This window comes from Lynx rufus, unplaced genomic scaffold (assembly GCF_022079265.1).
Source record: "Lynx rufus isolate CCGP_SWC_20201006 ecotype Redwood Valley unplaced genomic scaffold, mLynRuf1.p SCAF_2, whole genome shotgun sequence".
Classification (NCBI taxonomy): domain Eukaryota; kingdom Metazoa; phylum Chordata; class Mammalia; order Carnivora; family Felidae; genus Lynx; species Lynx rufus.
In genome coordinates, this window is record NW_025814834.1 from 205,483,048 (window position 1) to 205,497,485 (window position 14,438).

A 14,438-nucleotide genomic window follows, 5' to 3' on the forward strand; every position below is an offset into this window, starting at 1 on the left:
GAATAGTCTATATATATGTTCATTATATACAGTTTCTTGATTGCATTGTTGACTTCAACTATGTCCTTACTGATTTTCTGCCTGCCGGATCTGTCAGTTCCTGAAAGAGGGGTGCTGAAGTCTCCAGCTATAGTAGTAGATTCATCTGTTTCTCTTTGCAATTCTATTGGTTTTTGATGCTTCTTTGTTAGGTGCATACACATTAAGGATGGTTACGTCTTGGAGAATTGAGACTCCTTTATCATCATGTAAGTCTGTCTTTATCCCTGATTACTTGCTCTGAAATATTCGGTCTTGATATTAATGTAGCTAGTCCAACTTCCTTTTGATTAGTTAGTATGGCAAAATTTTCTCCATCCCTTTACTTTTAATCATTATGCATCTTTATTAAAATTTTAAAGTGGATGAGCACTAAATAATGCATACTGTTGTTGAATCATTATGTCATACACCTGAAACTGTAACACTGTCCATTAATTATACTGAAATTAAAAAAATTTGAAGGGGGTTTTTGTAAACATACAGTCGTGTCTTTTGATATACTCTCTCTCTTTTAATTGGTATATTTAGACTGTTGATGTTTAAAGTGATTATAAGCTCTTGTTTTTTGTTACTTTTTGGCTTTTTTTCCTGCCTTTTGTGGTTTTAATTAAGCATTGTATATGGATCCAGTTTCTCTCCTTAGCATATCAATTAAACTTATATTATTTTTTTAATGCTTATTTATTTTTGAGAAAGAGAGAAAGAGAGAGTGTGAGCATGCATGCCAGAGAGTGCATAGGAGGGGCGGGGAGAGAGGGAAACAGAGGATCCAAAGCGGGCTCCGTGATGACAGCAGAGAGCCAGCCCCATGCGGACTCCAAACTCAGCAACCTCGAGATTGAGACCTGAGCCAGAGTCGGATGCTTAACCGACTGAGCCACTCAGGTGCCCCCAATTAAACTTTTTTAAGAGTTTGCCCTAGAGTTTGTAGTGTACATTTATAGGTAGTACAAATACTTTATAATAAAGTATTTCTAGTTCCTCTCTTGTCCCTTGTATCACTGCTGTCATTCATTTTATTTATACATAAGCTGTATAACGATTGAATACATTGTTGCTGTTATTTTGAATTATCTGTTAGATCAATTAAAAGTAAGAAAAATTAAAAATGTTATTTTACTTTAACTTTAATGCTCTTCCTTTCTTGATGTGGTTTGAGTTTTTAATCCATATCATTTTTCTTCTCACTGAAGAATTTTTTTTTAAGTTTATTTTTGAGAGAAATAGAGACATCCTCTCAGAGAGAGGAATGAGAGAATCCCAAGCAGGCTCCATGCTGCCAGTGCAGAGTCCCATACAGGGCTCAAACCCATGAAGCTGTGAGATCATGACATGAGCTGAAGTCAAGAGTCAGACGCTTAACCGACGGAGCCACCCAGATGCCCCTGAAGAACTCTTCTAACATTTCTTGCAGGGCAGGTCTACTGGCAGCAGATCTCAATTTTTATTTGTCTAAGTCTTTATTTTTCCTTCACTTTTGAAATGGTACTGAATTTTTTTTTTCTTTTTTGTGGGGTACAGAATTGTAGTTTTGGGTTTTTGTTGTTTTACCTTTCAATATTTTAAATATTTCACTTCACTCTCTTCTTGCTTTGCATGACTGCTGAGAAGTCAGATGGAATTCTTATCTTTGCTACTCTGTAGGTTGTGTTTTTTTTCCTGGGCTTCAAGATTTTTTTCTTTATCCTTGATTTTCTGCAGTGTGAATATGGTATGTCTAGGTGTTGGGTTCTTGTTTTTCTTTTGTCTTTATGGCATTTATCCTGCTTGGTGTTATTTGGTGTCTGACACTAATTTTGGGAAAATTTTCAGTCATTATTGCTTCAAATTTTTCTTCTGTTAATTCCCATTACAAGTGTAGTTGTCCCATACTTATTGGATGTTCTGTTCCCTTTTTTTTAGTCATTTTTCTCTTTACTTTTCAGGCTTGGAAGTTTCTCTTGACATACCCTCAAGCTGAGAGTCTTTACTCAGTTCTGTTAGTCTACTGATAAGATAATCAAAGGCAGTCTTCATTGCTATAACAGTATTTTTGATCTCTGTTTTAAAAAATATATGGTCTTGGGGCACCTGGGTGGCTCAGTTGGTTAAGCATCTGACTCTGGCTCAGGTCATGATCTCAACAGTTTGTGAGTTCGAGTCCCACATCAGGCTCTGTGCTCATAGCATGCAGCTTGGAGCCTGCTTCAGATTCTTTGTGTCCCTCTCTCTCTGCCCCTCCCCTGCTTGTGCTCTCTCTCTCAAAAATAAATATTTAAAAAAATTTAAAAATTAAAATAATGTGTTTTTTTTTTCCATTTATTTATTTTGAGAGAGAGGGAGAGCGTGCATGCATGCGCTAGTTGGGGAGGGGAAAAATGGGGAGAGAGAATCCCAAGCAGGGATATGGGCCTGGAAGTCATGAACTACGAGATCATGACCTGAGCCAAAGTCGGATATTTAAACTACTCAGCCACCCAGGTGCCTGTAACATTTTGTTGATTCCTAGAACTTCCATTTCTGTTACTCATTTGTTCTTGTATGGTGACTACTTTCTCCGTTAGAGCCCTTATCACAGTAGATATTTTAAATTTCTGGTAATTCCAACATCTGCCATTTCTGAGTCCAGTTTTGATGCTTGCTCTGTTTTTTCAAACTATTTTTTGCCTTTTAGTATGCCTTATGATTTTTTTTGGTGAAAGCAGGACATGATGTCCTGGGTAAAAAAAAAAAAACTGAGGTAAGTAGGCCTTTAGTGATAGCCTTTTCCCCTTCTCCTCCCAACCTCCCATACCTCTCAGGTGGTACAGGATGGCTGGAGGGAGCAGGAATTGGGTATTTCCCTTCCCCCAGGTTCTGGTTTCAAAACGGTTGATTTAACACTCCCCTGTTGGATGCACAGGGCAGGGGAAGTCTGTCATCTTCACTGTGAGAACCTTATTCAACTCATGGAGGTAAAGCTCACCAAATGGGGGGCATCCCCCCCTAACACAGACTCCCTCTTGTTCTTAACTCTCAGAGTTGTCCACACTGAGCCTCCAGCAGTTTGTCAATTGCAGTTTAGGTTTTCCTACCCTGCTGCTGGTTCCCATGGAGGTTTCTACTGGTGAATTTCTATTTTTGTAAATTATTGATTCTTTGCATCCACTTGTCTAAGTTTTAGGGAAGTGGTTTTTGTGACCTCATTTCTCTCATGGACCTAGGAAGAGTTGTGAATTTTCAATCTGTTCAGTTTTTTATATATTAAGACACAGAGTGATGACTTCTAAGCTCTTCTAAGCTCTTTACATTTGCATTTCTGGACCAGAAGTGGGAAATCTGCCCTACCTTCTCTGTGCTTTTTACTTCTTTCCTCCCTAAAATTAATTTTTTTTTAAACTGTGGTAAAAAAATGCAGAAGATATATTCACCATTTACAGTTCAGTAGGGTTAAGTATATATTTGCACATTGTTGTGCAACCAGTCTCTGGAACAGTTTTTTTTATCTTGCATGACTGAAATTCCATACCCATTAAACAGTAACTCCCATTTCCCCCTCCCCCAGCCTGTGGCAACTACCATTCTACTGTGTTTATTTGAATTTGAATATTCCTAGATACCTCATATGAGTGAAATCATATACTATTTCTCTTCTGTGACTGGCTTGTTTCACTTAGCACAGTGTCCTCAAGGTTCGTCCAGGTCTTTTTAAGGCTAATATTTCACTGTAGCGTATACTACATTTTGTGTCTCCATCATCCATTGATAGACACTTGGTTGCAATAGTGCTGTCATGAACATAGCTGTACAAATGATCTCTTTAAGATCCTGTTTTGAATTTTTTTATAGTTAGGCCTAGAAGTGGAATTGCTGGATCATACGGTAATTCTATTTTTAATTTTTGGAGGAGCTGCCATACTGTTTAGCTTTGCGATTTTATTTTCCCACCAACAGTGCACAAGCGTTCCAGTTTCTCCATATTCTCACCACCACTTGTTCTTTTGATAGTGGCCATCTTGATGGGTGTGAAGTGAGATCTCATTGTGATTTTGATTTGCATTTCCCTAATGATGAGTGATGTTGAGTATCTTTTTGTATGCTTGTAGGTCACTTGGGTATCATCTTTGGATCAATTATTCAAGTCCTTGGCCCAGTTTTTAATCATGTTGTTTGTTTTTTGTTAGGTTGTAGGAGTTCTTTTTATATACTCTGCTTATTGATGCCTTATCAGATATATTATTAAGATCTACTCTTACCAAGGTCTAAAGTTATAATAATTCTATCCTCTTCCTTCAAAATACAGAGTTTTAAGAACACTTGAATTCTGATTTCCTTCTTTAGGACTTAACATGTTATTGTCTACCATTTCAGGTAGTTCCACTTTGGTTTTATCCTGCCCTTCCCCTTCCCACTCCCAGTTAATTTTTGTTTATTGTTTAACTGAACCAATGCTTGTTTGGGTTGATTTCTTTGCTTACTGTTTCTTCTTGCATCTCATGCCTTTCCTAAGTGATCATTTTCTATATTCTTTTCTTTTCCTTTGAGTAGGCTCCACCCCCAGCGTGGAGCCCAACACAGGGCTGGAACTCATGACTCTGAGATCAAGAGTCAGATGCTTAACCGACTGAACCACCCAGGTGCCCCATCTATATTCTGAATTACATCCATAAATAGTTTTTTCAGTGAAAGTCTGTTAATAGTAAACACTTAGGTTTTTATTTTCCTTTGTGTTCTGAAAAGTGTTCAATTGTACGTACCTTCTTTCATAAAGATATTACCATGTCTTTAGTCTTTTTTTTTTTAAGTTTGAGTGAGAGTGGGGGGCCGGGGGCGGGTGGAGAGTGAGAGAATCCCACGCTGTCAGCACAGAGCCTGACTTGGGGCTCGAACTTACAAACCATGAGATCATGACCTGAGCTGGAACCAAGAGTGGGACCCTTAACCGACTGAGCTACCCAGGTGTCCAGTTTTTTTTTAATTTTTAAAATTTATTTTTAATTTATATCCAAGTTAGCATATAGTGCAATGATTTCAGATTTCAGTGATTTATCCCTTATGTGTAACACCCAGCGCTCATCCCAACAAGTGTCTTCCTTAATGCCCCTTACCCATTTAGCCCATCCCCCCACCCGCAGCCCCTCCCAGCAACCCTGTTTGTTCTCTGTATTTAAGAGTCTCTTATGTTTTGTCCCCCTCCCTGTTTTTATATTATTTTTGCTTCCCTTCCCTTATATTCGTTTTGTATCTTAAATTCCACATATGAATGGAGTCATATGATATTTGTCTTTCTCTGATTTATTTCACTTAGCATAATACCCTCTAGTTCCATCCACGTAGTTGCAAATGGCAAGATTTCATTCTTTTTGATTGCCAGGGAATACTCCATTGTGTGTGTGTGTGTGTGTGTGTGTGTGTGTGTACACACACCACATCTTTATCCATTCATCTGCCGATGGACATTTGGGCTCCTTCCATACTTTGGCTATTGTCGATAGCGCTGCTATAAACATTGGGGTGCATGTGCCCTGTCAAAACAGCACACTTGTATTCCTTGGATATACACCTAGTAGTGCAGTTGCTGGATCGTAGGGCAGGAACTTTTTGAGGAACCTTCATACTGTTTTGATAAGTTCTTTAATGTTTGTTTATTTTTGAGAGAGAGAGAGACAGAGTGTGAGCAGAGGAGGGGCAGAGAGAATCCGAAGTAGGCTCAAGCCTCTGAGCTGTCAGCACAGAGCCTGACACAGGGCTTGAACTCGTGAACCACAAGATCATGACCTGAGCTGAAGTATTCAGGATGTTTAACTGACTGAGCCACCCAGGCACCTCTCTAGTTTTTTTTGTTTTGTTTTGTTTTGTTTTTTTAAAGATTTTTAAGTAATCTGTACATCCAGCATGGGACTCAAACCCACAACCCTGAGAACCAAGAGTTGCATGCTCTGAGCCAGCCAGGTGCCCCATCCTGTCTTTTGTCTTCTATTTGACACTTAAGTTTCTGTTGAGAAGCCAGTTCAGTTGTTACTTCTTCATAGAATATTTTTCCTTCTTGTTGCTTCTCTTCTCTTTGTGGTATTCTGCTGTATCCTTATCATGTGTCTAGGTGCAGATTTAACTTTTACCCTGCTTGGTTGGGACTTTGTTTCCTAAATATGAGGCTCCCTTTCATCAACTCTTGAAAAATACTTAGCTAGTAGTTCTGCCTCTCCCCCATTCTCTCTGTTCTTCCTTTTGGGCCACCTGTTAAAACTTCATTTTTGGACCTCTATATTTTATTCCCCCTATTAACCTTTCTTTCACAAAATTTTTAAGTTTGTGCTACCTTTTGTAATCTCCTTATATCTCTTCTCAAATACTGCATTCTTTTCATTTGCATCTAATTTGCCATTTTTCTTTCCATTTCTAAGCGATTCTGTTTGGTTAATTTAAAAATCTTCTGATCTTTGTTGATACCATTTTCTTGTCTCCTGGTTTTGATTCCTTCTTTTATGACTTTAAACATTGGAATGTACTTACAGTTTCTAGTGTGTCTTACTAACTTGGGTTCTTACTGGTGTAAATACCTGTTGTTCAGTCATAGTAAAAGATTGGTCCTTCTGTGTTTTGTAATTTAGAATTGTAAACTCAGGTTCAGCAGGACTTTATCTATGGGACTCTTATGTGACCTTGGTAGAGAGTCTCTCTCTCCAGAGTATTTTTGTTTACCTCTGGTAGGTTTCCCAGGGATTTTACCAGGCTGAGACCAGTTTTGGTTAGATTCTCTGCGAGGAGAAGTTGATATCAGACTCCTCAAGGCAGTGTAAATCTGAACTCTGACCTCAAGTGAAGGCAGGCCAAAGATTATACATTCTCTAGGGATATACCCTTTTGTTTCTCCCCTCATGAGCCTAGGTCCTTTTATCTCCCTGGTGTCAGTGAGGTGACTTTTTTTCACTAATCTACTTCTTTCCCTGAAGCTGTTGTAGTTCTTAATAATTTTAGGATTATTTACTGCTTTGTTACCTAGAGCTCTATGCATTATCTCCGAATGATAATGGGGAGAGATGTGGTAGGGATTATTATACCCATTTTACAACTAAGTAAAACTGGAGCTGTTACTCTCCTGAGATGACTCTCCTGACATTATGTAGGTGGCAGATGGTAAAGAGATTCTTAGAGCTTGCCATGAGAAATGGGGTATTCTTCTGTGTTTTTTTTTTTGCCATGCAGCCACTGGTAGCATTCTTCATTAGGATGAAACCAGGTATCACCTCAACATCAATCATAAAGAAAAACCAGTGTTTTTCTGCAGGTTTATTAAAATTCATTCATTCAACAAATTTGAACACCTGCTATGTTCTAGGCACAAGAATACGAGAGGTCTGTTAACAACTGGGAGCTGAAGTACAGATAATTGGATTTGCTGCCTGACATGCTTTCTGCTTTCCATCCAAGTTAGTTAGCATATAGTGCAACAATGATTTCAGGGGTAGATTCCTTAATGCCCCTTACCCATTTAGCCCATCCCCTCTCCTACAACCCCTCCAGCAACCCTCTGTTTGTTCTCTATATAAAGAGTCTCTTATGTTTTGTCCCCATCCCTGTTTTCATATTATTCTTGCTTCCCTTCTCTTGTGTTCATCTGTTGTGTCTTAAAGTCCTCATATGAGTGAAGTCATATGATAGTTGTCTTTCTCTAATTTTGCTTAGCATAATACCCTCTAGTTCCATCCACGTAGTTGCAAATGGCAAGATTTCATTCTTTTTGATTGCCGAGTAATATTCCATTGTGTATATCTGCTTTCCTTCTATAGACTGATAATGGTCTCCAGCTGCCAAAGAAGGTTGTGGATGCCAAGAGAAAGGTAACCATTTCTCAGCCCCCTGAGTGGAACTGGATGCCTCTAGGAGCCCACACCGGCTAGCAGTAGACATGGCTGAATTTACAAGCTACAAGGATACTGCCTCCAGCCGCCACTTGCGGTTTAAGTTACAAAGTCTAAGTCGCCGCCTTGATGAGTTGGAGGAAGCCACAAAAAACCTCCAGAAAGCAGAGGATGAGCTCCTGGATCTCCAGGACAAGGTGATTCAGGCGGAAGGCAGCAATTCCAGCATGTTGGCGGAGATTGAAGTGTTGCGCCAGCGAGTGCTGAGAATTGAAGGCAAAGATGAGGAAATTAAGAGAGCAGAGGATCTGTGTCAGCTGATGAAGGAGAAGCTTGAAGAGGAAGAAAACCTCACCCGGGAGCTGAAATCTGAGATTGAACGGCTTCAGAAACGAATGGCTGAACTGGAGAAGCTGGAGGAAGCCTTTGGCAGGAGTAAGAACGACTGTACCCAACTCTGTCTGAGCCTGAATGAGGAGAGAAACCTGACAAAGAAGATCTCCGCTGAGCTGGAAATGCTCAGGGTCAAAGTGAAAGAACTAGAATCTTCCGAGGACCGCCTGGATAAAACTGAGCAGAGTTTAGTGTCAGAGTTAGAAAAACTGAAGTCATTAACTCTGAACTTTGTAAGTGAGAGAAAATACTTGAATGAAAAGGAGAAAGAGAATGAGAAACTGATAAAAGAGCTCACTCAAAAACTGGAGCAGAACAAAAAAATGAACCGAGATTATTCAAGGAATGCTTCTAATCTTCTGGAAAGGAATGACCTGCGGATTGAGGACGGGATCTCCTCCACACTGCCGTGCAAAGAATCAAGAAGGAAGGGTGCTCTGGACTATCTAAAGCAGGTAGAGAATGAAACAAGAAACAAATCAGAAAACGAAAAGAACCGAAATCAAGAAGACAACAAAGTTAAAGATCTCAACCAAGAGATTGAGAAACTCAAGACACAAATCAAACATTTTGAATCTTTGGAAGAAGAGCTTAAGAAAATGAGGGCCAAAAATAATGATCTTCAGGATAATTACCTAAGTGAACAAAATAAAAACAAACTCTTAGCCAGCCAGCTGGAGGAGATAAAGCTACAAATCAAGAAACAGAAAGAGTTAGAGAACGGGGAGGTAGAAGGGGAAGAGGCTTTCCTGTCCGGCAAAGGCAGGCATGAGAGGACTAAGTTAAGAGGCCATGGCAATGAGGTACCTGTGTCCAAGCACACACCGCGGGAACTGTCCCCTCAGCAGAAGCGGGAGAGGCATCGAAACAGAGATATTGCGCTCAACAATGAAAACTGTTCTCTGGGCAGTAGGCAGGTTTCCTCTCCCAGTTTCACCAATAGGAGGGCAGCCAAAGCTTCCAACATCGGGGCGGGTACAGACAGTGGGACTCAGGAGACAAGGAGAACTGAAGACCGATTTGTATCTGGCTCCTCTCAGAGTGAAGGGAAGAAGTCCAGGGAGCAGCCTTCAGTGCTTAGCCGCTACCCACCTGCTGCTCAGGAGCACAGTAAAGCTTGGAAGAGTACTCCCAAACCAGGTACTGAGGGTGGGTTGAAGGGAAAAGTGGAGAAGACAACACGAACATTTAGTGATAATACCAACCATGGATCTGTTCCCAGTGACGTACTGGGTAGAGCTGACAAGGCTTCTGACACCTCTTCTGAGGCCCTCTTTGGCAAAAGGGGGCAGGTACCTGGCAATGGAAGTCAGGTAACCCAGGTTGCAGACTGTGGCAGTCCTAAGGCAATTGGAGCTCTGGCCTCATCCCGAAGATCTTCCTCAGAAGGGCTCTCCAAGGGCAAAAAGGCTGTCAGTGGCCTGGAGGCTGATACCACTTCCCCAAATTCCAAGCCTCCACTTTTATCAAAGTATCCTTATAATTCCAGAAGCCAAGAGAACATCCTTCAGGGCTTTTCAACCCCAAATAAAGAAGGTGTTGATCAACCCGTAGCAGTCGTGATGGAAGACAGCAGTCAACATGAGACCCTGAGGTGCCGGGTCATCAAGCCCAGTGGCAGAGAGAAGCCAGACTCAGATGACGACGTGGATGTGACGTCTCTTGTTACTGCCAAATTGGTAAACACCACCATCACTCCAGAGCCAGAGCTCAAACACCAACCCAACTCTAGAGAGAGAGCCAAATCCCGAGGGGGACTCAGAACCTCCCTGTTTGAGAATGATAAAGATGCTGGGACAGAAAGTGAGTCTGTGAAACCTGTCAGAGCCTCCACCAATGCCACGGAATTCCCAGATGCCAATGGTGCTGGGGTAAAAAGCCAGCGGCCCTTTAGCCCCAGAGAGGCGTTGCGGTCTAGAGCCATCATCAAACCTGTCATCATTGATAAGGATGTGAAAAAAATCATGGGAGGATCTGGAACTGAGGCCACAATGGAGAAGCAGAAATCCACCTCCAAACCAGGGCCAAACAAGGTGACAAGCAGCATAACTATCTACCCCTCTGACAGTGGCAGCCCCAGAGCTGCCCCAGGTGAGGCCCCGAGGGAAAGGCACACATCCACCAGCAACATCCAGGTTGGGCCAGCAGAGCTCACATCAGTCAGCAACCACGTCAGCTCTCCCTTTGAGCTCTCCATTCACAAACATGACATTGCTCTGCAGTTCACAGAAGCTGAAAGAATGGGAGATGGGCCCCTGAAGAACAAGCCAGAAACAGTGGTCTCTCGGAGCAGCATTATAATCAAGCCATCAGATCCTGTGGAGAGGAACAGCCATGCCCCCCCAGCGGAGACAATCAGGTGGAAAAGCCATAGTGCCCCTTCAGAAGTGGGCTCTTCAGATGCCAGACACGTTACTGTGCGGAACGCCTGGAAGAGTAGGCGAGACTTGAACTCCTTAGAAGACCCCCCAACTCGAATAGGTAGAAACGTGGAAGCCACCAACGCCTACACCCAGAGGGCCTCCACAGACTGTTCAGACCTTGGACAGCCCAAGTTGTACCTTTGTGAGCAGGGTGCTCAAAGGGCAGGAAATTCAGGGGATGCCCCTGAGCTCACCTCCAGAAGGACCCAGAGTAGCCTCACCGTGTCTGAGGTGCTGACTCGTCGGAATCGGGTGGGAGACACTGCCTCGGCTGCAGCCTGGAACCACTCGGCAGGCGCGGTGAGCCCCACTGCTGCCCCCCCCCCCCTTTACTCTTTTACCTTCCTCTTTGCTCCCTCTGCTCTGGCCTGTGTGTCTCAGGATTATGCGGCTGAGAAATCCTGGGAGAGCTAGATGGATTGCTCAGAGAACTGAAAATAAGGTAGGTTTGGCCTTGAAGAAGAGTTTAGTACCTTGAAGGAGGTGTTTGCCAGAGAGCAGCATGAGTTTCCCCAACCCCCTTTTCCAGTTTATCTCTTCTACATATGAAGGTCACACAAAAAAGAGAGATCTAGCCTCCATTCTCTTGGTTTGCCAGCATAGCGAAAAAAAAAACCTCCCCCTAAAACCCTATAGAGCAGCACCTAGAAGCCCAAGAACCAGCTGTGGCCACTGGGAAGCCCTATGCCAGGGTACCCGGTGACCCTTCTGTAGCACACGTAGGATGGGGGTGGGGGGGGAGGGAGGGGGTTTTCACAGCAAAGTTTTGCCAGCTGCTGGCATATGGGGGAGGAGAGTGAGGCTTCCACTGGGCCTACTTTATATACTTTGTGTCCGTGTGTCACTTTATTTTGTCTAAGCCATTTTATCATCAGTCTGAGGGCAGAACTAGTTCAGTACGGCTCATTACAGGATAAATCCAGAACCACCTCCGCCTCTGAGGGTCAGAGTGTCACAACAGCACCTAAAGGGGAAGCCCCTAGGAGTGTCTTTTAGATGTGGAGCCTCTGAGGATGAGAGACGTTTTGGAAGTGGTTTCCTTCTTTTTAAAAGGCAGGTGTATTCACTTGAAATGTCCTGTGAGTCCATATAGGGTACTCACCATCTGACAGAGCACGTTCCCACTGCCACAGTTTCTCCAAGGGCCCTGTGGGCAGGTATTATCTCCACTTTTTAGATTTACACGGATGGTCAGAGCCACAAAGTGTCATACCTAAGGCCACCCAAATGAATTACTGGATGAGAGCTAGGATTTGAATCCAAGATTCCCGTTTTTTGTTTTTAAATGTTTATTTTTGAGAGAGAGAACACGGGCAAAGAGAGAGGAAGACACAGAATCCCAAGCAGGCTCCATGTGGTCAGTGCAGAGCCTGATGATGTGGAACTTGAACTCACAAACTGAGATCATGACCTGAGCTGAAATCAAGAGACAGAAGTTTAACCTGCTGAGCCACCCCGGTGCCCGCAAGATTCCCGTTTCTGAATCCAGTACTCTTTCTACCCTGCCAACGTTTCTCACTCTTACTTCTGTTTTGATCTGCGTTCTCTCTGAAGGACCAACACTGAAAAGGCAGAACTCTGGTAGGAGAGTGGAGAGAGAGAGAGGGGTGTTTAGTCCCTTGAAGCTCTGGCTGACAAACAGGATAAGGCATAGGTGTAGGACCCAAAAGGGAAGGCACCTGGGCTTTTTGGTAGTTTATAAGTGGAAAGTAGGAGAAGCATGGTCCAGTGTCCTTTTCGGCAGTATATACTCCCTTGTTTCCCAGCAGGGAAATGCAGCCTGCACGCGCAGAACTCAAGGGTCTCTGGGCCTCCTTACACGACCATGTGGTGCAGGCCCCGTCCTCCACACGCCCTTGCTCAGTTGTGAGCCGCCAGTCTACCCTCTGAGCCCCAGCAGCTTGGGAGTTTGTAGTCTACCGGTTTCCTTAGGCCAAAGCGAATCCCTGCAGTTCAGCTGTTGTCTGCACTCTACCTCCCTCTGCCAGGCTGAAGAAGACCACTGGGAGAGGGAGGGAGTGTGTCTTGTTACTCGCTACTGTCCTTCGCAGCTCACTTTTTGTCATTTTTGGCACAGGAGGAAGGTGACGACTGCACACTCGGTGTCCACAGACGACTGCACAACTCCCTGGAGCGGTCTGAACTGCCTGCGAAGCAGGGGCTGCCAGAGCCCGGGCGAGCGCGGGCTGAGGAACGGTTACGGCCAGCCAGGCCCTGTGCCGAGGACAACTGAACCAGCTGGGTGAGGTCTGCTGTCTCCTCTGCTCTCCTGCTTCTCCGCTCTCCTGCCTTCCTGCCCTATGAAGGATGCAACAAGGCCAGTTAACCAGGCTAGACGCCAGGCCTTGGCTGGGAGACTGTGGCAAACCAGGCTGTGGCTCGGGTCATTCTGCCAGTTGGCCAGAGGGGATCAGAAACTACAAGCTGGACATAGTCATCCAGGCCCAGCCTTCCCTGATGCATGAGTTCTCTCTCCTTGCCCCTGTCCCCAGATCGCATGGGCCACTCTGGCCCCCAAATGGGGAAAGATCTAGAAACCCTTTGTATCCTCACCATACCACAACAGCTGAAAGCTCTCCTCTGCTTCTCAGTGGGTCAGAGGGCAGCCCCTTCAGTGTGGTTCATTTCTTCGTCTCACCGCATCCAGTTCACTCCTTGTTTGCCCTGGGGGCCTAAGTACCCCCTAAGACTTAGCAGCCATCACCTCCATCTAGGGGGCTTCTACTCCTTTCCCCTTTGGAGTTCCTCAGACTTGTACAGCAGAAGAGGTCTGTGCTGCCTCTAAGGGATTACGGGACCAACCTTTAGGCTGAAGCTTCTCGGACATCGCCCCCGGCTGACAATTGTTTCCTGGGGGCAGAGCACACGGGTACCCACCTATTGGAATGGCATCATCCCTCCCCTCCCCTGGCTCTATGCTCACCTTCCAAAGGCACCTGGAAGTGCACAAGCCTCACGCATCTCCTTTTCTGGGCACCCGTAATGCTGCTGGCACTGCCTGCTCCTCTCCCGTGGCTGGAGACTTCAGGCTGACTCCGTCGTTTCCATCTTTGGAATACTTCCGGACTAAACTGGGCCTGACCCAGCATACTCTGCCTTCTAGGAAGTGCCCAGCAAGGGGGAAAGTGGGCTGGAAGAAACATTTCCCCCGTCACTCCACAAAGCAATAGTTCCATGAAAGGCATGGACTTTCTTCCTCTTCCTTCATTCCCCCATGGAGGAGGAGGAATCGCACTTTACTGAACTGATGCATTCCTACAGAAGTGGGCCCATGGTTTCTGCAAACTGTCGTGATGACTTCACTGGAGGAAAAGTACTACGTGCCCACTGAGGGCCCCAGGTTTATATAATACAAAATGCAGCAAACCTTTCAGGAAGCCACATAAAGTTGAATAGTTTCCTTACGTCACATGGGGAAGTTGAAAAGAACCGTATATTCTTGGCACTGCTTTTTGTGTAACTTTCTCGGTTCAGAGAAGGGCTCCCTTTTCAAAGGCTACTTTTAATGGCACAGACACTGTTCCTTCATAGTGAAAGAGAGCATTACTAGGAGTCAGGAAAGCTGAATTTGCTTCATGGCTTTGTACTTTCTTGCTGTGTGACTTTGGGCAAGTCACTGTCCTCGTGGGGCCTCAGTTTCCTTATCTATAAAAATGAATTCTTTGTAATGGTCTCTAAGGGTCCTAAATCTGGCATTCTGAGGTTGTTCTGTTTACACTGTCCTGTGGGGGGTGATTCTGCTTTTGGAAGGTAGCATCCA

At 44.1% G+C, this 14,438-nt stretch overlaps 1 protein-coding gene across 2 annotated transcripts; it reads left to right on the top strand.

Moving 5' to 3' along the window:
• Positions 1 to 7,909: 7,909 nt before the first annotated feature.
• Positions 7,910 to 13,228, top strand: LUZP1 (leucine zipper protein 1). 2 transcript variants are annotated; one of them, XM_047085074.1, is made up of 3 exons: positions 7,910 to 10,978; positions 11,159 to 11,161; positions 12,756 to 13,228. In XM_047085074.1, the coding sequence occupies exons 1-3, from the start codon at positions 7,910 to 7,912 to the stop codon at positions 12,909 to 12,911; spliced, it is 3,228 nt and encodes a 1,075-aa protein (XP_046941030.1). In that variant the 3' UTR covers positions 12,912 to 13,228. The 2 variants fall into 2 exon arrangements, with proteins under 2 accessions (XP_046941030.1, XP_046941029.1); XM_047085073.1 differs by lacking the exon at positions 11,159 to 11,161.
• The last annotated feature ends 1,210 nt before the right edge of the window (positions 13,229 to 14,438 follow it).